Below are 22,588 nucleotides of genomic sequence, written 5' to 3' on the forward strand. Positions count from 1 at the left end.
TCCATGAAACATCAGCTACATTAACCATCTGCTGCCCTCCAAGAGCTACAGAATTTCTGTCTTTAGAATCACAGAGAAGCAGTGCTGCTCAGAGGCCATATCAATTCCCACTATGCACTCTTTAATCTCATTTGACTGGTGTCTTAGAGAACAGAGGTGATACAATAGCCATCTACCTGGATTGCCATGCTGCTTTACTTGGAAAAGCTGGTCTGCCTCCTGGAAGCACCAGAAGAGGGGATAAAACTGTGTAACTCATAAAACTGCTGTATTTTTAATAATAATAAAAGAATTAAATAACAGATTTAGAAGTATGCCATCTTCAAATGTCTGCCATTTCTTCTTTCAAGCAAAAATATGGTTAACATGCTCTGATTTAAGAAAAAGGCTACTCACATAGTAAAAATGCACTAATATTATATGTAAAAATATACTGAAAACCCCAATTGCAAAAATCTTCACGTTCAAGATTTCCCTGGAGCTCTTCCAAGGAAAAGAGCCAACTACAATAAATAAGGTGGGAGGTTAGGGAGTATCTACAATGCAGTGACCTGCTATCATTAGATTTAAAATACTCATGAGAATACAGTAGTGGAGGGAAGAATACTAATGTTTTTCCCTTATGAAACATAGCTTAGAAAATGTGTGGAAATATTCAATAGAAAAGGGACCAGAAACGGATAAAGCTTACAATTTTCTACGTAGAAACCAGAAATACCCTAAAAACATTTTCAGAGGCCAATATATTAAAGAAGGATTTCAATATAAAAAGCATGGATTACAATGCTGTACCACTCATCTTTCCAAGTACAGCTATAAAATAATTCTTACAAGTGCATGGAGCCACTGAACAATACTTTGCTCTTTTAATGAATAAAAAAGCAACTTAATCAAGGTGGCAACCTGTTTCCCTTGTACTTACAAATGTCGAGCATTTTCAAGCACCTGCTCTGTTAAAATTACAGCCACACTTTCATCACCATATATCATAAAACTAAGGGAGACAACCTTCATGTACACCCCCAGTCCCTGTTACAGGGGCAAAACCCTCACAGTTTATTACTCTTGCATACCTCAAACCCCTAGTGACAGCTCCCCTAAAACAGAGTACATGCTGCTCCAGGATACACAAAGGGAAGGACCACATTGTCCTTACATATATGGAAGCATAGAATAAAAACTGACAGGCTACCATACTATAGAAGAAAACACATTCCCATGATTCACGTCTTATACTAGATATTTTTTGCTGTTCACTTTGAAAAACAAATACATTTACTGGGCCTTAAATATCATATTTACTTCCCTATTGTGAAAATATGGATTTTCTTTTTAAATAAAATAAATGGCTTTAAAACAAACAAACAAAAAACCAAAACAAAACAAAAACAACAACAACAAAAAAAAACCAGAAGTAGCATTATGATCTCTTCCAGAACTTAAAAGAATTTTTCTTAAATTCAAAAGCTTTAAATCATAGTGAAAGGGGCCGCAGTGGAAAAGCCCTTTAATATATTTACTGCACTTTATAAACAGTAAATGATATTGTTTGAGGTCAAGAAAAGAAATACTGCAATCCTATATCAACTGTGCGTAAAGGATGCTGGAAGGCTCATATTCCTTATTCCTTCTTTCCTTTTCACTCTTTCATCTAAAAAGAAGCTTTATTTATAGCTTGTCTCAGAAGACCTTCCTGAAACCTCCCTTAGAGGTATTTTCAGAAGTATTTAATAATTTAACTTTTGCTTATATTTGAGAAACTAAGAAAATATTGAAGAATCCTCCTAACAGAAATAGGTTTCCCAAAACAACCATGAATCTGTGTTTTTGGATTGTTGCTTATCTACAAAAATCTGTGGATTTTAAAAACTTGCACATCTTATTTTATAATGTACACAAACTCATCAACTTGGATCATTTTTAAATTAAATTATTACTTAAATGTCCATTAAAAATCAGCAATTCCTGTAACTATACAATTTTTTTTTTTTTTTTCCCTTTCTCAGTGCCCATTCTTGCTTGGCAGTAACGGGGTGTAATACTTGTCCTTTCCATATGGGGAAAATGAGTACTCTACTGCTGCCAAGATCAATCTTGTCTGTAATAAGGATAACTACCGGGTGATCTGTTGGAAGTAGCCAAATGAATGACAGACATGTGAGAGTGATTCAAGTACCTATCCACAGCTATTTTAAATTAAACTGACATTGGGGGAAATGTTGTATATCCAATTTTTTTTCCCATACACTAGGTATTTATAACTGGTTCCCATGAAGATCTCATGCTTGCATAACCAAAGCAAGCTTTCATCTGGCTTTCATCTGGCAGTGAAATCTCCCTTCCCTTCCAGACTGCAGTTACAGATATCCCAAAGATGAGACCTTGCAGCTACAGGTCTTCCTGCCTCTCATACTACCTGGGGAAAAGAAAGTGAAATGGTCTCTGAGTTTCCGGACAGAAACTCTGTACCCCCATACTCTGGCACTATTGTTTCCTGCCATCTGTTTAAGTCTCTTTATCCATGTAAATGAAGAAAGGTTCTGCATGCAATTATAGGTATTTCAGATTAAATAAGCCTCTAATGCTCAAATTGAGCAAGTTTAATAAATGTATTTCACTGTGAACATTTGAGGTGAGAGCAGAAGAACCTTTCATAAATAATACTATCAAGATAGAAGAGAAAGAGACAGAAGAACTATGACGAGGCTGCACATTCATAACAGGATTTTTTCAAGTTCCATTAAAAAGAGAGGAATTCTGTACAGTTTAGTAAACATAACCATTGTCACAGTGCAAAGTCCTCAAAATCTCCAACTGTACCTTAACACACTAAGTCAGAGCAAGGCTGCGGTACTGCACACAGAACATCAGCTTCATTATGAAAGAGGGAGAGGCAGGAGCTCCCACCCTGATGTAATTTTGATGTAATCTGCAGTAAGTAAATGACCCTGCCATAACCTGCATCATGGGCGATTTCTCTCCTTGATAAACTCATGGGAAAAAAAAATCCACTGAGTGCTATTAACTGCAAAATTCCTGTATCTGCATCAAGATATCTAGAAAACAGCAGTCACTGGAGATAGAAAGGATGGTCAGAGAAGCACCGATGATTTTGTGTTTGGCCTGTTCACACCTCCTCCCACTACTGGCCAGAGACAGAGCCCGTGGTCTCCAGCTCTTTTGAGATTAATTTCCTTCAAAAAGTATTGCTATTTATCTAAGAAGCTTAAATTCTACAAAAGTCCCAATGCCTACGTGGTGGGATGGTATTCAGGAGTGGACACAACAACACAGCTGTTCAAGCACAGATTGTGTCTGAAAAAAAAAAAAACCAACACTAATACAAGAGAAGAAAAGCAAATTAATATTCTATACCCAGTCACAACAGCAGAAACTAATCAGACTGTTAGTCCACTAGTAAAACCACAAGGTTTCACTCCAGCAGCTCTGAAACAGTAATAGATTTTCCCATGAAAACTTGAAAGAAAAGGTGAAAAAAGGTTTGTGTGGTATGATGGAAAGGAATGCCAGACACAGCTTTGGTCAAACATTCCCATTAAATATTTTCTCATTACCCACTAGGTTCACTCACAGGCCAATTTCACTGGCTGTTTACCAAGGAGGTTTAAGATAATGTTTACTGATCTTTACTGTTTTTCAATTTTCTAAGCTTGCTGGAATCTCCCTCTAAAAATTCCTTGTGAAATTAAAAAAGAAACACATGAATAGTTTATATTTTTCCTTCACGGTAGATTTTCTGTTATTCTGATTATATACATCACATCACTAAACTGGAATACAATTGCCTTCAAAAAGTGTTACTATTTTAATTTTATACTGGAAATAAATTACTAAAGATGCCTTTTTTCTTTAGTAATATGGACTAAATCTAACTGAAATCACTGAAATTATTTCATTAGGAATGAGAGCAGATCAGGCTTTTTGCTGAGAGAGATACTGGTGCATTTGAGCTTTTATTACACATATAGCATAGCATAACTTCATCTCTGCAATGCCTAAAAACCCAAAAATAAAAAGAGCAAAATTACATATTTCAGCGCTAGGTAACATGCAAAATGTAAAGAAGTATAACACTTAGTTGCAGAAAACAAACTGAAGTCCTAGATTACATTATGTGCTTATTTTTAATTACATTAATGCTAAATGCTAACTGCTACTTTTGAGAGTATAGGAAAAAATGGAAACTACGAACGTAGCCGGTAGAAAGCAAGTAATTACTGCACTGCTGAGAAAAATGCTTTGATAAACTACACACAAGATATTAATCTCCCAGTTTACAGACCAATGATCTTTCCAACAAACAGCATTTACTGCTTATAAAACATAAAAGCCAGCTTCTTGAAAATTAATTTGCTTTTAGCATGCCTTTATGCATTTATATTCCATCAAACACAGTAATTTGAGAAGAACAAGTAAAGAACACTAATGAAAGAGCCAAAAGATACCAACAGTAGAGAGACATTGAAAGAATATACTGCTTTTATTTTGTAAGACGACTTATAGTCATTTTTGTCTTTTAGATTCAGATTGATATGCTACACTGTATTTTCCTTGGATGTGTAGAGTTCAAGTTGTAAGCTAGACAGACTCATTGTACAGATATTGGTACTGAAAATTATGTCATAAGATCAGTATTTGTGAGTCTTAATTCTTCAGCTATTATTTCCATTATTTTCATTTCCACTAAATGCAAAGCAGAAGAATGACGGTCTTAAATTTTGTAACTCCAAATGAAGAAAACCAGCAGCACTAAAACTCCATAGACTAAAGTGATTTACTACAGTCTTAAAAAGTACCATATAAATATCAGCACCTATACAAAGTTATAGTATAAAATTATGAACCTGCTTAGATTTGTACACATACTTAAAATTTTACTACGTTAGTGGCCTCAGTGAAGTTGCTTATTGACAGTCTCCTCCTGTTGGGTCTCAGTTCCGTGTTTCTTTTGTACTTTGAATCAAAGAACAGAAATTTAGCTCTCGATTCTGAGAGAAACTGAGAGCAGGCGGAGATTTTGTGGACTCCCCAGTAGCACCACCTTAGCAGGTAAACAGACCCTTTATTTGCAAGATATAGAAGAAAAAGTTACCAAATGAAAATAATATTTTCTTTGGATGCAAAAAAAAGCAGATTGGTGAGCAGCATTTCTCACTATTTAAGTGGTTTTGGAGCTACAGAATCCACCACTGACAAGCTCTTCCTTCTTGCAGTCTTAGAGCTTAAGTGAAGTTTCTGCACACTGTTACTGACTCGATCAGTACTAAAAGGAGATACCATCATGACCACCTCCAAACACTCAGGTCTAAGGAGTTCAAACTGACTGTTAATGGAATTATGAAACTATTTTTTCCTGTACCCATGGACAGGAGAGCTCCTACAAAAATCTACTTCTTGCGTTTTATCTTACATAGTTGTTTTCCTTTTCTCTGTCATGAAGTTTCAGAGGAGAAACTGAAGCATTCATGTCTTCTCTCAGAAAAAGGGTATAAAGACTTGGTATAAATATAATAAATGGTATAAATACTAAGGCTTGCATGAGAAAATAAAAATCCACTAGAAATTCACATTTGCTAAGTTTGGTTTGTGGTTTGGCATGCTCCATAGGAGAAAAATATAAAAGCCAATTTCTTCTGTATTTGGAGAAATTCTTTAGTACTAAATAAAATTTCCAAAGTCATATAAAACCCCTTTGTATTAAGATTATATGCTTAAGATGAAAACAGGTGTATTTCTGCTCTAGAAAAAAACACATGTTTTCTGCTTTGATAAGAATTCTGCATTTTTAATTTGCAAGACAGCTGCCACCGAAATTATAGGTGTAACAAATCCATCCGTAAGCAGGTATTACCTTACAATGAACTAAAAGCAGGAAAAAGAAAGCAGGATTTGAAAAGAAAAGCAAATACAAAGGTAGATTCTGACAAATGACATCCAGCAGAAGGAAGTTTGGTCTGCTGGGCTAGGAAAGACTGTTGTGCTGGCTTAAAAAAAGGGCAGAAGGAGAAAACACAAAGTGTTTATCAAATGTGACAAAGTTGCTAATCTGACATACTGCAACAACTAAAGGGACATAAGCACATATTGCCATACTTATCAGTGGCAATTCTGTTCTAATTTCATCCACTCCTGTTATCACCTATATGCTTACTTGTATATCACAAGGGTAAAAGGACCTTTTCAACTATGGTATTGAGCTTTTCCCTTCGGTACAAGGGAATAGGCGGTCACTTCAAGCCATACACAGACCCTTCGGTATTACAGGTTCACTACCTTAGGTTTTTATAGTAACTGGTGAGAATGGTGTTCTTGATGGACTTCTTAATGATGCCTTCCTTTCATCCCAAATTCTTGCATTTAGACAAGAAACACATTATAGAGTAACCACTAATTTTGTCACACGGACAAAAAGGAGTTTTGTCACAATAGGGCATTTCATCTTGATAAGTGGTGAAGTAAACCACATAAACATCTACGTATTTTAGGATTTGTGTCTCACTTCACAGATCGTAAATCCTTGACACCAGAGCAGGGAAGTTCTACTGTCTAAACACCTTGTCCTAGGATTCTTTTTTTTTTTTTAAACTGAAACAAGAATAGTACCTATGCAGCTTACTCTAGCCCTATCTCTTAATTGTGGAGTAGGAAAATGACAATAGTGTTAACAGATAATTACTTGTATAAGGGAAAACAAGCATATGAATACGATTTCATTCATATTTTGAAGAGATGACAAAACTAAAATACATACTGCATCTGTAACTTCTATCTCATACAGCTTCTGGAAGGTCTCACGATAAAAGAAAAACAGCTTCCCACTGCCACCACCTTTCTTAACAGAAGTGCCTGTGACAAGGATTTTATCATCTGGGCTGAAACAACAATCTGTCCTGTTGAAGAAAAGAAAGCATCTTACTGGGTAGATAAATAATTAACATATAGAGAACTTACATATAAATTGCACTTCTTAAAACAATCTTTTCTATTAGTTAGTCCTTTCAAGACAAAGCTTGAAAAAGTCTTTTGTTAGCTGTCATCTACTGCTATAGTTATCAGAGTTATCTGCTACAATTGTTACTACAGTTGTGCATGGGATGTGCAAAATTGGCAGATTCGGTAAAAATCCTCCTCCCAACAAAATTCTCTTCCACTCAAAAGTCTTGCTAGCTTTTCAACACACAAAACAAAACAAACAAAAAAGTACTTTCAAATCTGGTGGTCATCATTAAGTAAAAAAATGTACTAGTCGTGAAATCTGTTTTTGCTGATGATACATCCTTCAGTGATGCAAGGTGATGTGTTTATACATTGGCCAAAAATGTTTTTCTGTTTACTTTTCCTCTGTGTTACAAACTGCAGTTAAGATTAAGCTGTCCATGACTTGTCTTTCTAAAATCTTATTCCAAAATTACAAACTGTCCTTAGAGGATTTGGCTGTATTACAGCTATAGAAATGCAGATCAGACCAATAACTGAAAACAATACTTAGCACTACGCAGTTAAATAAAGTCAGCAGTTCTGACACCATAACCTGAATTCATACCATGTACCTTCATGTTATGTCTACTTTTTGATTCAGTTCTTTTTTTATTAACCAGAGACTAAATAAGAATGAGGTTTAAATCTCATTACACACAAGTAAGGGGCTCCTCCTGAAAGGCTGCTAATCCAATTAGCCTTAAGACATATGAGACTGAAATACCACAAAAATAAGACCTTTTAAAGCAACGTGAATCCCTAAAATAGACAAGAATTGTCACTGCGAGTCCTCCTTGTGCAATACTCTCTGCACAATTGTGGACCTTGTGACTACCGAGGATAAGAACTCTAGTAGAACCCTTCCCCATTCAGCAAAAATACTGCTATTTCTTCTAGTTGGAAAGAATTAGAATACTTACATCGGAAAGAAGCTGGGCAGTCCATCTGCTGAATTAAGAGGCTTTTTAAATTGTCTAATATCCCATATCTTTAAAGTATCATCTCCTATGAAACAAAAGAGACAAAGGTTAGCAATAAAGAATTCAAGTCAAGAACTTAGGCATGTCAGAAATTTTCTCCCACTAATTCCAAGAGAAGGAGAACAAAATTACATAGCAGAAGTATCCAAAATGGGAACGATTTGGAAGTTTTTCATTGCTAAATGACTATGACAGTGCAAGGTTGAGAAGCTCAACAAGCTGCACTCCAAGTCTATCAGAAACTTCTCCTCAATGGCTCAGTGGTAATACCTCCTATCAAGAACCACTACCCACAATGGAATCAGATTCCTCAATCACTAATTTATTCTGTGTTTGTGAGCATTGATGCTTTGCTGCTAGGAGCAAATTTAACTTTCAAGATATCAAAAGAAATTAAAAATGTTGCCATGAATGGTCTAGATCAAAAACTAAACAAGTTTTATACGTGTGGTTTTCACCTGTCCTGAAAAAGCAATCAGGAAGAATAGAAAGCACATGAAAGTCTTCCTCCTTCTTCAGCAGGCAAACAGCAACAAACTGCTATTTCAGGATGGAGAAGACGCTCTGGAATCAGTCAGAAATCCTCAGGGAAGGGGGTGAAGGGAAGCAAGTGAAACCACACTTGCTATAATGAAACCTTTTCACCACACTACCTTTAGCCACAAAAGCCAAAATCAAGGTTACAGCAAGACATTTGTAGCAGTTCTCATCTGTGTTTGATAAACATGGTGTGACTGCAGGTCAGTAAAAGTCAGGCTGTTTATCCCTTTTTGAAAAGTTATGACATATTAACAAAGTGAGAATAGGGGTAAAAAAAAAGAGATTAGCTGGTTATTCTCAGAGACATCTACATCTCTGCTCTGATTGTCCTTCTGGAATACATATTTCCAGCATGAGATGAGCTACAGAATTTGAGCTTTGAAGTACCTCACTCAAGCACCTAGACATGTCCTAGCATTTGACAGCAGTGTCTCAGCACTTTTAATGGGTAAAAAGAAGGATACTTAAGCAAGAATTCTATTTGAAAATATCCAGAGATTAATTTTAGAACAAAAAGTTACAAAATCTTCCTGACCTAGGAGGAAAAGGAGGCAAGACCTTCTTTCTTCCAAAGTACAAATCTTGAAGGAAAGTAATTTGGTTATCTACAAGTATTTTGCAGATTCATAGCCTTTGAGCTAAAGAGCTCAAAGGAGGCCTTGGAAATAAAATGTTTTTAAAAGAAGTAACATGCTGTAACAAAAGAAATCAAGGCCAGCAGTGCCCTTCACAGGGAAGGTAGTAATGTGTGGCCTCGTACATCATGTATGTTTATATTAAAGACTAGGATAACTCCTTACTACAAAATATTTTTAAGAAGTGGACAACTTAAATAAATTATGTCTAGAGCAGAGTATATTTCTGTTCATTGGGAAGCTAAAAAATGACAAGGAAGAAAAATGTTGGGTCCCTGTTTTGGGAATATCTGTTTTCATACTGTTTCTCAGTAGATTCCATCCCAAGTACTTCAAAGCATTTAGTCTTGTAAAATGAGCCCTCCCTTTCCCCTCCCACCCTCCAAGAAAAAAAAACACTTATCATCGAGATGTTATATCTAAAGCACCAGCACTTTATAAATGTATGCAAAGGACACCACTCGGCCACTTTGCAAATCTCCTGAGTAGGGACAGATCTACGGCTAGCAGCCAAGGCTGTTCTGTTCCTAGTGGAATAAGCCTTGACATGATCTTCAAGCTGTAGTCCTGCCAGATTTTAGCAGGAGAAATGCAGTCTGACATGTAGCTATAGCTCCTTTGCTAGCAAGAAAATGTAATGGGCTGGTTAAAAACTTTAGAAGACTCTAGTAGGACTCAAAGCTGTGGTTGATTCCAAGTCAACATTGTCTTAAACTGGGCAGAAACAGATGATTAAGCATTTGGAGAGGAAAAATGCCAGTAGAATGACTTGCAAATGCTATGAAACTTTACCATCATTAAGAATTTGGTCAAATTCACTATTCCTAATTAAAATTATCAGTGTGCAAATGCAAATTGGTTCCTAAATCTAATTTGCATTTGGAGTTGAAATCACTGTCACTAAGATTACAGAATATTAACTTTCCTCAGCAGCAAGGATTATTTCCAGTAGCAACCTTCTATCGATGCTTAGGAGGCTTCTTCAACAGAGCTGCAGTAGTAGTGATCTGTTTTTACTTACTTATCTTATCCTTAAACAAAAGCATATAAACAGAAGTTGAGCAAGTCAGTATGAAGCATTCAAAATAGTCTACTCAGATCATTCAGTATTTTTTATTGATGGCAAACTTCTCCACAGCCTGGTAAGATTATTTAAAGCTTTTATAGCACTTTAAGTAGCATTTCAAACTCTATTTTTTGCCATTTTAATAAGAAAGATACCAACAAGCAGACTCAAAACTGACACAATCAGGTCAGACACCATTGCACCAATGGTATTGAGCACTGGATTTATCAAGAGGCAACAATTAGGTCCTAGAAAAAGAGTCTTTGGTGAAAAAAGCCAGGCATTTTGCAAATGCCCTTTAGTCAAAATAAAGCCAAAGCACTAATACTATGAAGATTTTATCTGATATTTTTCTTTTCTTTTCAGAAGATACTGACCAGGAAGACAAGCACATGAATGTAAATAGGCCCAAAAGAAGCAAAAGTGCTGCCAGGAATTCACACAGCCTACAGTCAGCGATACTCTCTTTTAAAAGAGGGAGTCCTGTGTTGAAAGCAAAGCTCGAGGATAGAAATTCTTCACAGAGATCAATGAGGAAAGTAAAGAAACAAAGGAACTGGGAATTTTAAGACGTTACAGCTTAGGAAACGCATAGCATAACAAGCTTACCAGAATATATTTATCAACTCTGAGCCTTTCTGTGAAGGCTTATACTACAAATGTGAGAGACACCTCTGAACAAGTTACTGGCTTCTGCATTCTGAACTGGTTCTGCAGAAGGAGCTGCGACAACTACAGAACAACCTTTGGAGTCATCCTAGGTTGGGACCAAAGCTGAAGATCTTGTGAGGGAAGTAACAAATTCCTAGGTTGGAACCAAAGCCGAAGATCTTGTGAGGGAAGTCACAAATTGAGGAATCTATACCTACATTTGGAACAGCTCTCAGCATCACCTGCATACATACCAGCCTGATGAAATACTTAAGGGCATCATCCTCCCTAAACATATGGAATGAACATATGGCAAGAAGGATACTAGAAGACTTTCATAAAGCCATTTCCGCTCCAAGTATTGCAAGTAGCTGATTATGCCTATTAAAACTAGTAAATGCATTTTTGGCATTGTCAGAATGAACACCAGTGTTCAGCTTCTGAGAAATAATACTTGACAAAAAACCCATTTGATTTTTAAAATGCTAATGTTTGGATTTACTATGAAGAGCAATATGTTACTACACTACATGAAACGGTCACTATACATGCTGCTGCATGATCCTTGAGCATACGAGGTGTTTCTACCTTTTAACCCAATTTCAAACTGAAGAAAGAAACACAAGTAAAATGGAAAAAAACCAAAGACCAACAAAAAAATATCAGTCCAAAAAATTTTTTTGTATTTTTACAGTAAGACCCCAAGTCCAATCCTAATTCTTATCTCTCCCCTGCTAAACAAAGAAAATGTTCCCCAAATACTATCCTTCATGGTTTCAAGCATGCAGAAATATCACTTTCTTAAGTTTCTGTCAAGTTACTACCTAATACCCAACAAGAATAAGACTGGAAACTTTCATAAGCAGCTCCTTAGGTTTTCATTTTCCCTTGTGCCTGCAGCTGAGCCATGCCTCATCTTCTCATATCCAACACAGAATCTACATCAGATGCAGGAAAGTCCATCAAGCTTTCAATGAAAGTTCCCATGCCCCAAACAACTATCCTCTCTTTGATCCTCAGCACTTGGCAGGTGTGTTAATCTACAAAAGCTGGATCCACATCTGCTTTTTTGTTGGTACAGATCCAAAGCAATACTCATATTAAAGCACTAACCAAACAAGTCAAAATAAGGTATGAATCCTCCTTACTTTCCAGCACAGTGCACACAGAGCTCTTTTTCTTCTTTTAATACGCTAGACAAAGGTAGCACTTTTATCTACATTGAGTGGCCAAATTTCTGCGCAGTCTTACATTCTGCAATCAATCAATCAACATTTTATACAGCTTAGAGCGGAGTGTGGTAGATAAAACCTGAGTAAATTAAAGTCTGTTTAACATGAGACAAAAACTGGAGACAGATGAGGAAGAGCAGGCAAGTAAAAGTGCCACATGCAACAAAAATAAGGAAAGGTCATTTATGTGATCTACATTCATAAATGTGAAACAGAAGAGAATTTACATAAATGGAGCTTTCAAGACAGCACTAGCGAATACCCTTCCCTAAATATTAGCCTTGTTTGCTGTTATATTTAAAAGCACACCAAGGTTTATCCCTAAATTTCCTGAAGTATGTATGTCTGTGTGAATTTTTTTGGGGCAAACACCACTGGCACACAGATGCAGCGTTTTACCTAATGCAGAATGGAAAGACACACAGTTCACATATTTTCCAAGCAGGAGAAGGTTCACACATTGTAAGAGTCTGGTTCAGTAAGGACAAAAAAGCTTCAAAGCTTTTACCTCACCACTTAGAACCCATTCATGATGGGTACAGTGGCAGCAGAACTCTGGATCGAAGACCCTGAACAGCAGATATGAAAGAATACAAGTGCCATTAGTGTCCATATGCCTAGGGCCTTTGAGGATAAGACTACCAAGTCGTTACTCTGAAAGACGTGTTCCGGGAAACAACATCTGGAATCTTTGAAATGTGGCAAGACATACAAAAAATCAGTGAGGCAGCAACCAATATTCGTTGCATTTCACTGCACTGATGTGCACCAGTCAGACACTCCTCCCTTCAGGGACAGAGGCATAGGGAGGACACAGGGAGGAAAGAAAATGCAAGCTACTTGGCTAGAAAATACATCTACTGCTTCAGAGTTTTTTTCATCTATGAATACCTCTATTCTGGTATTTTGTGTATGTAATCTCATTCTGTCTATGTACCAAACTGACCAGATGTCCCAAACATATGTTAGGCACAGCGTTAGCCGACATTAATGTATACTGCCTCTCCCTAGGCCTGTTTATTTGGCCTTGGGGCAATGCTAATGCATACACGGAGCTTCTGGTTACAGCTGTTTTCCATCCAGACAGCTTGGCTTGTATGCTTGCACCTGCCTGCAACATACTGGGTAGACAAATCTTTGCATGAAAAGTTGTCTTCAACAGACACAATCCTACCCCAATAATGAAGTGAATGAGTCCTCAAATACATCTTTGCCTTCTCAAGTCTTGTTCTGTTATCTAAGACTCTTTTATAAAAGTTTTATCTGAAGTTTACGACACAAGCCTTTCTTTCCAGTCCTGTGGACATTCCAAATTCTTTTGCCATTCAAGTATATCTTGGCAAGTCAATTCCAGTCATCAACTTTCCATGTTTTTAATATAGATTAGATAAAAATTCCAATTAGGACAGAAAATGACATTGCCTAAGAAAGTTACATGAGGAATTAATAAGTTCAGAACAGAGACAGTGTTATTCAGAGGCACTAATCTTCCAAGGAAGAACTAAGCAACAAAACTGGTCTTTTTTTATATTTAGTTACGCTAATTATTTCCTTTCGGTGTATTATTACTGCTAGACAAGACGACAGATCAGAAACTGTAATATGATCAGCAAATTTCTCTTAAAATATTTCTTAATTGCTGTAAAATGCTCTTTCAGGAACACAGTATTGCATGGCATATCAAATAAAAGTAGTAAATTGTGAAACACTTCAAATTTGAATCACTGCTTTCCGATTTCACTACCTTATCTCCATCATAAACAATTACATCTAACAATTACATGGTTTATATGGTTTGTTTAATGAACCATTTCACTTACTAAAGTTAAAACTGTCTTACATTCAACATGTCATAGGGTTCTTTCAATGACCTACCTCCCCGGCTGGCAAGGACAGTACCATCATAGGAAAACGTCAAACACGAAGTGTCAGTGCCTGAAGCATGGGCTTGCCTGCAGTGGAACTTTGTATGTACCTGTTTGTCAAACAAATAAAACATTACAAAATAAATTACAATTATAAATTAAATTACAAATGAAACAAACAAGACAAACATTACTTCATAGCATTTTCTGTGCTCTGCTTCTATTCCTAACTCTAAACAGAAACTCCTGCATTTTTAGGAGGTACAGTAGCTGACTATTTCCAACAGCCTTCTAAAAATGTCATATGTGTTTCAGAATAGGCTTTCATAAAAAGAGCTTGAATGCAAAATTTGACTTCTTCATAGGTTTAATTATACAGTACAGATTTACATAGCATCAGCGCTTTTGGAAAACTCCCACTAGCACTGAACAAAGGTAGTTATGCCTGGTTAAGATAAAAATACATTCCAAGACAGTTCTCAACACTCCCCTAAGCAGGCTTTTAGTTTCTAAAACTACCAAAATACAATACACATATTTTGGAAAGGACTTAAAAGGACTGGAAGAATTTACTTTTGCCAAATTTAATCCCTGACGGAATTCATGGCTTACATAATAGAACAAAGTTCAGATCCTGTAAGGTTTGTGTTCCATTTAGCTGCAGTAAAATTCAGTTTGGGAATGATGTATGTTTTCTTTGAATTATTTCTATATTGCTGATAATCCTAAAAAAAGGTTGAAATTCTCTTCAAGTTCACATTTTGTTCTTGTATGGAGATCACTTCTTATTTATTAAGTCATTATTTGGTAAAATACCTAAAAATTCTATTAAAAATTAAATTCAATTTAAATTGTCTTGGAAAATTAAGTTTTCCCACTTTCCAAAAACAAAGGTCTCAGCTAAGATTCCAAGACAGGAAGTGGAAACACAGGAAGGGGAAAAAAAGGAAAAAAAGGGAAAATACAGAAACAGAGACAAAGGAATTTGAGACAGGTTGATTCCTTTTTTAATACCTAGGTAACTATGCTTTTCATTTGCCCTCTTTTCATAAGAGAAAACTAGTTCATATAGTTGAAAAATTAAACATTCAAACTTAAAGGTTGCCAGTGCAACTGTACCTCATCTTCCCATCTGTAAGATGAGGATTAAAACACAGAGGAGAAGATGACAAATTAGTGACTTGAAGTCCTTTTTTTTATTGTAGCGATGAGCAAAACAAAAATATGCATAGAAGCGTATCTTTTCACAGGGGAGGTTAAACAACATGCAGTAAAATCAGACCTAGAATCCCACCCTGAACAGTAAGAGGACAAAACACTGAGCAGCTGCTCAGTGATTTCTAAACAAACTATGCGTTAAAAGAGACACAATTCTACAGAATAAAAATGGACAATGTGATCACGAAATACAATCATACAGACTGATTTAAGCTTGCACAGGAATTCTCAGTTAATTTATCTTCTAATTTTTGACTATGGACCTTACTAAGGCTCTTTTTATGGGCTATTTTGTAAGTAAGAGAGACAAACTAGTAAAGTAATTAATGTTGTTTATTTTAAAGAATATATTCTTAAATATATTAATGTTAAATGTTCTATATTTGGTTCTAAAGCTAGAGAATCTTTGTGTGATGACATTAATAACTATTGCAAGCTTCTCTTGGTGTGCAGATTTAGTCAATCATTGAGAGGAGTCACTTGAGGCATTCCCTCCACAAATGACTATTCAACAAAGGGGGACTTCAAATACCAAGAACGTGTTTCTTACAGTATTTGAACATAGAATGCAATGGCCTACATTTAGCCATAGTAATTGTTTTGAAATTACTGTCACTTCTAGCCAATTATGCATACCCCGGACGCTATGAACAGACTGCAGTTTACGACTGTTTGTCTTTGGTGGGAGTGTTTATTAATACTAAAAAAACATATTTTGTGCATCCAATTGCATAAAATTTTCCAAGTATGTGGGAATGTGTAAAGAATAAAGTGTGAATTCATTACCAGGAAATAAATTTTCTGTAGTATTTGTTGAATGTTAACAAGCAATTAAAATAATATAATTTTTTGTCTAAGAAATACCATGAACTCTTTCAAAAACATCATAAATGGTTAATATTCAAACTTTTAAAAATGCCAGAAAGATTACATTATGATATAAAGCTAATTCAAATAAATTGAAAAAACTTCATTTGGACTCCACAACACTCCCATCCCTCCAGGCAATGTCACACTGGCATACATATACTAAAATACTGGTTTTTTCACTTTGCTGCCCAACTTAATGTGAGGGTGGAGGGTTTTTTCCTTTCATTTCATCCTCAATCAATCTGAAATTCTTTCCTCCTGCTTTGTGTTGGATCCAAAGTAAAACACAGAAAAAGATCTGGGGTCCAACTAGTGCCTTTTCTTTTATGTTTTACAAGTAAAAACCCAAAATGTCTATCTAGAGATAGACAGCAAATCACGTAACAGTTCAGAATTTGTGTTGTTTTCCTATGGTCATATGATCTTATTTAGCATTAATTTATTAATCCATTAATAAAATCTAAACCGTATCTTTCAGGAATTAAACAACTCATCTTAAATTGGCCCCAAGTTGTGCCAGGAGAGGTTTAGATTGTGTATTAGGAAAAATTTCTTCACTGAAAGAGCTTTCAAGCATTGGAACAGGCTTCCCAGGGAAGTGGTTGAGTCACCATGCCTGGATATGCAGATGTGGCACTTGGGAACATGGTTTAGAGGTGGGCTTGGCAGAGTTAAGGTTGTATGTAAGATTGTAAATAGGGGGACTTGATGGTCTTAAGGGTCTTTTCCAACTGAAATGACTTTTTGACTTCACATCATGCACTATAGAGGCTTCTCAATAAGTACCTATACTCTGAATAGTGTTTACCCTTTTTCAACTGGCCTACAGAGAAATGGAAACAGCAGCATATAGATATCAAAGACTGACATTATTTGCCCTTAATGACAAAAATGAAAACAAAAGAACAAGTTCCACCCAACTCTATCCAGCTTCGATGCTTTAGGATTTCATGTAAAACTAGGCTTGTCTGAAAGGCCTAGTAAGATTGCATGAGCAATTCTATTTGTCTTTCAAAATAAATTTGCTCAGTTTACCAGTAAAAAGATTGTTTTCCTAACTTTGAGCTCTGCAAGCTTGCCCTCCATATATTATTCTGCAAAGGAATACAACCTTGAATTGTAGTACTAAATCAAACATTCTAAAATGATTGAAGGTTGAAAAGAAGTTTTTATACATACTGGCAAACATTCATTGCAGTTCTCAAAGAAAATAATGGGTTTGGCCTCTGACCTCTTAATATTTTTAACAGATGTCTAATCTTGCTAACAAATCATTAGCAAAAAAATTGTTATCAGAATGTTTCTTGCTGGAAAGACATGAAACAACAGAACCAACGTACCCAATTCAAAAGTTTGATTACAGAAGGGAAAGGGAGAGCATTGAAACATAACATAAAGATGTCAAGATAATTAGGGGAAAGTGTATCTACATATCTCCTTCATTATCCTTTCTCCTTCTGTTGCAGAGGTGCCTGCTATTATGAAGTAATAGTCACGTGCCATACAAAATTTGACAAGTTCATCAGTCCTTAACATTTTTAAAGGTTTAGTTACTTCAGCAAATTCTGCAGTAAACCACCATCTTCTGCAACTTGTTTAAAGGCTTTCTAACAAATAATTCCAGCAATGTAAGCACTTTCCTCCTAGCTTTGTATTAGCACGTATATTTTTGTTAAGCAATTACAGCTGACTGTACTTGTGTGCAAAATGAGATGACAGGCATAAAACATGAAGCACATGTGAGAAAGGACACAGTTGCATGTATCAAAAAAACCTAGAAAAACAGATAAATGTCAGGGTTTGCAATATTGCCACAGTCCTCAGGGAGGACGAGACCCAGAAGATAAAAGGAAACCAGAGAAAGGACTGGGAAGGGGTGGGGGTGGGGGCAAAGGTATGTGACTGGAGGAACATCAGCAATGAGTATCCCTTGTACAAAAAACTGTATGGACTGAAGAGGACCCATACAGGAATTGAAAAAGACAGTGGCCACATGAAGGTTTTATCACAAAAGAATGATCTGCAACAGAACCACACAGCTACAGCTCTGTGTCCCAGAACTGCTCTCCTGCTCCAAAACACTCAATAAAACTTATTCTAGGAAAAAGACAGACCTACTCAGTTGTTCACCTCAGAAAGCCAAGCCACATCCATGAGAAAAATAACAGTATGTTTAACTGATGGAATATTTGAACTTTCCACATTGTTTCTGGGATACAGTATTTCACAGTAAGCCGACACTTTCCCAAGATTATAATGCTTCCCACATTCTGCCCCCCCTGCTTTTCTTTTAATGAAACATTGAATGTCCCAGCCAAGACATTCTTCTTCCATCTTATTCCTAACATCTTCTAGATTTTTTTTAAAAGCAGACGCAGTAAATTAAGGCAGGCCTTGGGGAAAGTGAGACATATAAAGATGGCTATATCAATCTTTCTCTGTTATACAGATGTGTAGCAAAATATTACTTATTTATTAGTGTGAACACACTCAACCATACAACCACAATCTAGATTTATGCTGGTTTCAAAGATGAGGCAGAAGGGCAGCATTAGGTCAGCAGAGATGCCCAACAAGCAAGTCCCAGGCCACATACAACTAGCTGAGTTTTAAATGGGTCTTTTCACCTAAGATACCTACAGCAAAATAAAATAGCTCACACTGACAATATTTAATTGCAAAAGTTGTAGTTTTTAGCAAATTTAAAAAGCCTTCCAAGATGACAGGCTCAAGGTGACAAAAGTATGAATTACAAAGCTGCAAGAAAACAAACAAACCAGAAATCTCCTTTTTAGTCACAACTGAGCAAAGCTGTTGAAAGTGATCCCAATCTGAGACAGACAATATCTCAGAGCTGTGATCACAGCTGACAAGACAGACAGGTTCCCAAGGCATGAGTTACACTCTCCAAATGTCTACTTCCCCAACCCCCCTTCAGCCACCTCTACTGAAGGAAGCGTATCTCCTTTCCTCTCAATTATAATCCACAAAATAAATGAAAGTGTACTTTCTGGGTTTACTATATCAATTAAGAATTGTCAGATCTACACACATCAGCTGAATTCAGGAATTTCTCAATATATTCCCTGAGTAGGCAGTTGCAGGCTGTATCAGATGCTTTTCTTAAGTCTCTGTAAACATGATCCCCAGGCTTTCAATCTATGTGACAGCTCTTCAATACCACTGCCCGTGGTGTAGAAATGGATGCTGTTTCAGTAATGAGCACACTGATGCAAAACAAGATTAACTTGTGAAATCTGAGGTTTTAGTGTTTATATGATTACACTCTTACATGATTTCCTCTTCTCTGTGACTTTCTAACTCGGTGACATCTACATGTATCATTAGCAGATGTGAAACACTCCTTCTTTTCTCTCAATCCTAATTAACCAATTAGGAATACAGTAGCCTAACTTTACTTTCCAAAACCAGGACATCTGACTGACAATTGTATTTAACTATCCTGTGCATCCATTATATTCTCATCTGTTGCAACTAAGGCCTTTTTCTGGGTGACAAGTCTTCAGGATTTCTTCATCTCTCACACTCAGCACTGGTTCAAAACACTTCAATAATCTCTCACATGTATAGAGATTATAGAGAAGCTTACCTAGCTACTTGCAAATACTGAAGACATAAAAGACTTGGCTTTTTTTATTTTTTAATACGCTGTAGTTTGTCTTGAGCAACTATATTACAATGGAAAACCTACATAATCAGGAGCGAAAAAAAATGTATATAATTATTTTTAAAGTTTATGGAATCTTCAATGAATCATGCAATTATCAATTAAAATAAAAATACAAGTGTGAAATACTTAGAAGATGTTCAGATATTATGGAAAAGAGCAGTCTTAGAAGAGAAGTCATACAGTGGTGTAGCCAGTCAAAATGAAAAATTACTTAGGTTTTGTTAATGGCAATTGATACAAAGGACTTGATTTCTATTTAAAAAAAAAAAAAATCTAAAACATTTACGCAGAAGGCAATGAGGAAAGGCATCTGATACATTTGACCATACATGGGCTTAGGCAAAACAAGAAAGCAAGCAGGCCAGCCTGTCCTAGAGATGTCTCTGATCCATTGTAGAATGATGAGTAAGTCCTTCCTATCTGCCCATGCTTCCTTCACCAGGAAGGACATTCAATTTCTAAGAATATTGCTGACCACAGAAACAATTTCTTCTTGTTTAAGATTGTTCATCAAGAAATATTTCAGGAAACCATTTTAGAAAGATGACTTCTTAACAGCATTACTAAATATTTGCCTAAAGGTTTGAAAATGAAACCCCAGGCTGAATGTTTGGCTGCACAGTCAAACTTTGCATTTGAGAAAATGATCTATCTTGACCACAAAAATGATAAATATTACTAATAAAAATAGCTTTTGGAAATTATTCTGTTGGCTTCCTTTGGGGATTTTTTACACTGCATGAAAAAAACATACAAGGATGTAAAAGTAGCTTTCTTCTGTATCTTTTCATAACTTATCTAACCCATCTCAGGTTATCCTAGCAAATTTACATTTTTCCTCCTTTGTACTATCATAAATATGGCTTTTGTAAACCAACAAAAAAGACCACTCCTCCTTTTGCCTCTTTCCAAGTTAATCAGTCTTAGACTTGCCCAGCTGTTGAAGGTTTCTTTGCCTTCCAGAAAACAATCAAATGTGATCAATGTTATTTTGTAAAAATCTCATTAAAGATCCAGCTAAGATATACTAGAACTCCACTGAGAGTCCACAGATTTCTTCAAACTCATCTATGCCAACACTGCATGTTTCATATCATTTAAAAGTAGCTTTTGGCCTACTGGCAACAAACAAACAAAAATATAAACAGAAAAAAATTATAAAGAAGCTACTAAGTTGTCTTCAAAAAGCAACTATGACAGACTCATTCCCAGCTTATTCCCAATTATTCAGTATAATTTCTCATATTCTTTCAGTTCATATTCTTTTCAGCTTAAACCATTTTTGTGGTCTAACAGAGCCACAGTGCAAATACAGTGAAATACGCAAACTGAAAATACACAAAAATCTACATAAAGTTAGTATTTCTGGTTCAGTAATCCTTGAGCCAAAAAAGGTGTATTTTGCAGTGAGTTATCAAAGATGGCTGTCTAATAAATCTATTTGCTTGTTGAAAATAGCAGCTAGCACATGTATATTCTAAGAGGATGGGTGTGTTTCTCTAAGAAATTAAAATATTTTCACTAAACTCCTTGTAACATATAAAGCTATTATTTCTTCTACATTATTTGATTTTTCTGATAAAAATGTAGTGTAAATCATTATGCCATATTTTCTCTGCATATTATTTAAAAATATGTAATTTTTTTAGACTACGGATTTTGTTTTATCTATTCAGATGGAAAGATGAGGATGAAAAAATGCCTCAGTTAAAGGGGTGATATTTTTCCTCATGAAGCATGTCAGTGGTAAAATGAGCATTCTTATCTCTGAGCCTCGGTGGTTTACAATGTTGCATGAAGTGGCTGAGATTATTAGCTCAGTATACTGAGCCTGATTTTCAAGGACAATACATATGTGAATTTCATTTTTTAAGTCTCTAGAAAACAAAAAATGCCATCATCATTCAATGCAATAAGTTGCTACGAGAACATGGTTTTGAGAAGTTAAAGGAAACTCCCTTTCTTCTGTTTACAGGTCAGCTGGATACTTGAGGATGATATACTTTTTTTTAATAATCCAAGATACATTGCTATTAATCTGCAAGATGCAGAGTTCCTAAATGCCCTTAATTTCAGTTATCTTTAGCTCAGAATTTTACCTGGTAAGTTCACCAATTTCACGATTAGGCCTCAGACTTATATATGAGCAAAATGAAAATACAAGGAGCTGGCTGGAAAAGAAGTAAAACAAAGGCAACTCAAGTAAACGTAATTTTCTTTTCAAGCAATATTCTTATCTCAGTTCCAGGGTTTCTTCTTTGATGTTGCTTTTTTCTCACAATAGTTTTATATATTTGACTAGCTAAATAAGCAAACCTACACAAATAAAAACCCTTGCAAGCAAAAAATGGGAAAAGGAGGAAAAAGTTTTCAGAAATTGTTTATAGTGGTTTACACTAACAGAACCGAGTGTTCCAAGCTAGCCTTCAGAGCAGCAACCAAGTACCTAAGCATTAGATAGAGAGAAAAAGTTTGTAATATCCTTTAGAGAAAAAGTTGCTTGCTATTCTACGGTGCAATTTCTGATAAAATTTCAAACATGGGTCACTTTTAAAATTAGTTTTCTTTTTTAATAGCCCTTAAAACCAAATTACTATTTTAAGTATGAGAGGAAAGAATTCTTTTCTGTTTGCTATTAACATCCTTAAATCAATTAATCCCTTCTGTCTCATGTAATATAAATAATAAGATGATTATTAAGGGTATGGAAATATAAAAATGTCTGAATTGATATCCAAGATTCCTTCAAACAGGCTGCAGGATTTCCACAAAATTTGTCTCTGAGGATACAGAATTGTTACAGAATTTTTCATTCTGGAGTTAGTCTTCTCCTCTACAGCT

General features: G+C 35.7%; 1 protein-coding gene across 2 annotated transcripts in view; it reads right to left on the reverse strand.

Annotated features, from left to right (window-relative positions):
* Window positions 1–22,588, reverse strand: part of WDR70 (WD repeat domain 70) — a 128,129-nt gene that overhangs the window by 21,574 nt on the left and 83,967 nt on the right. For both annotated transcript variants that reach the window (XM_048291712.1, XM_048291713.1), the window contains 3 exons: window positions 13,979–14,078; window positions 7,920–8,004; window positions 6,773–6,911 (listed from right to left, as the gene is read on the reverse strand). In XM_048291712.1, the coding sequence (XP_048147669.1) occupies window positions 6,773–6,911; window positions 7,920–8,004; window positions 13,979–14,078 (324 nt within the window). The remainder of the gene's footprint in view (window positions 1–6,772; window positions 6,912–7,919; window positions 8,005–13,978; window positions 14,079–22,588) is intronic.

This window comes from Corvus hawaiiensis, chromosome Z, assembly GCF_020740725.1.
Source record: "Corvus hawaiiensis isolate bCorHaw1 chromosome Z, bCorHaw1.pri.cur, whole genome shotgun sequence".
NCBI lineage: Eukaryota > Metazoa > Chordata > Aves > Passeriformes > Corvidae > Corvus > Corvus hawaiiensis.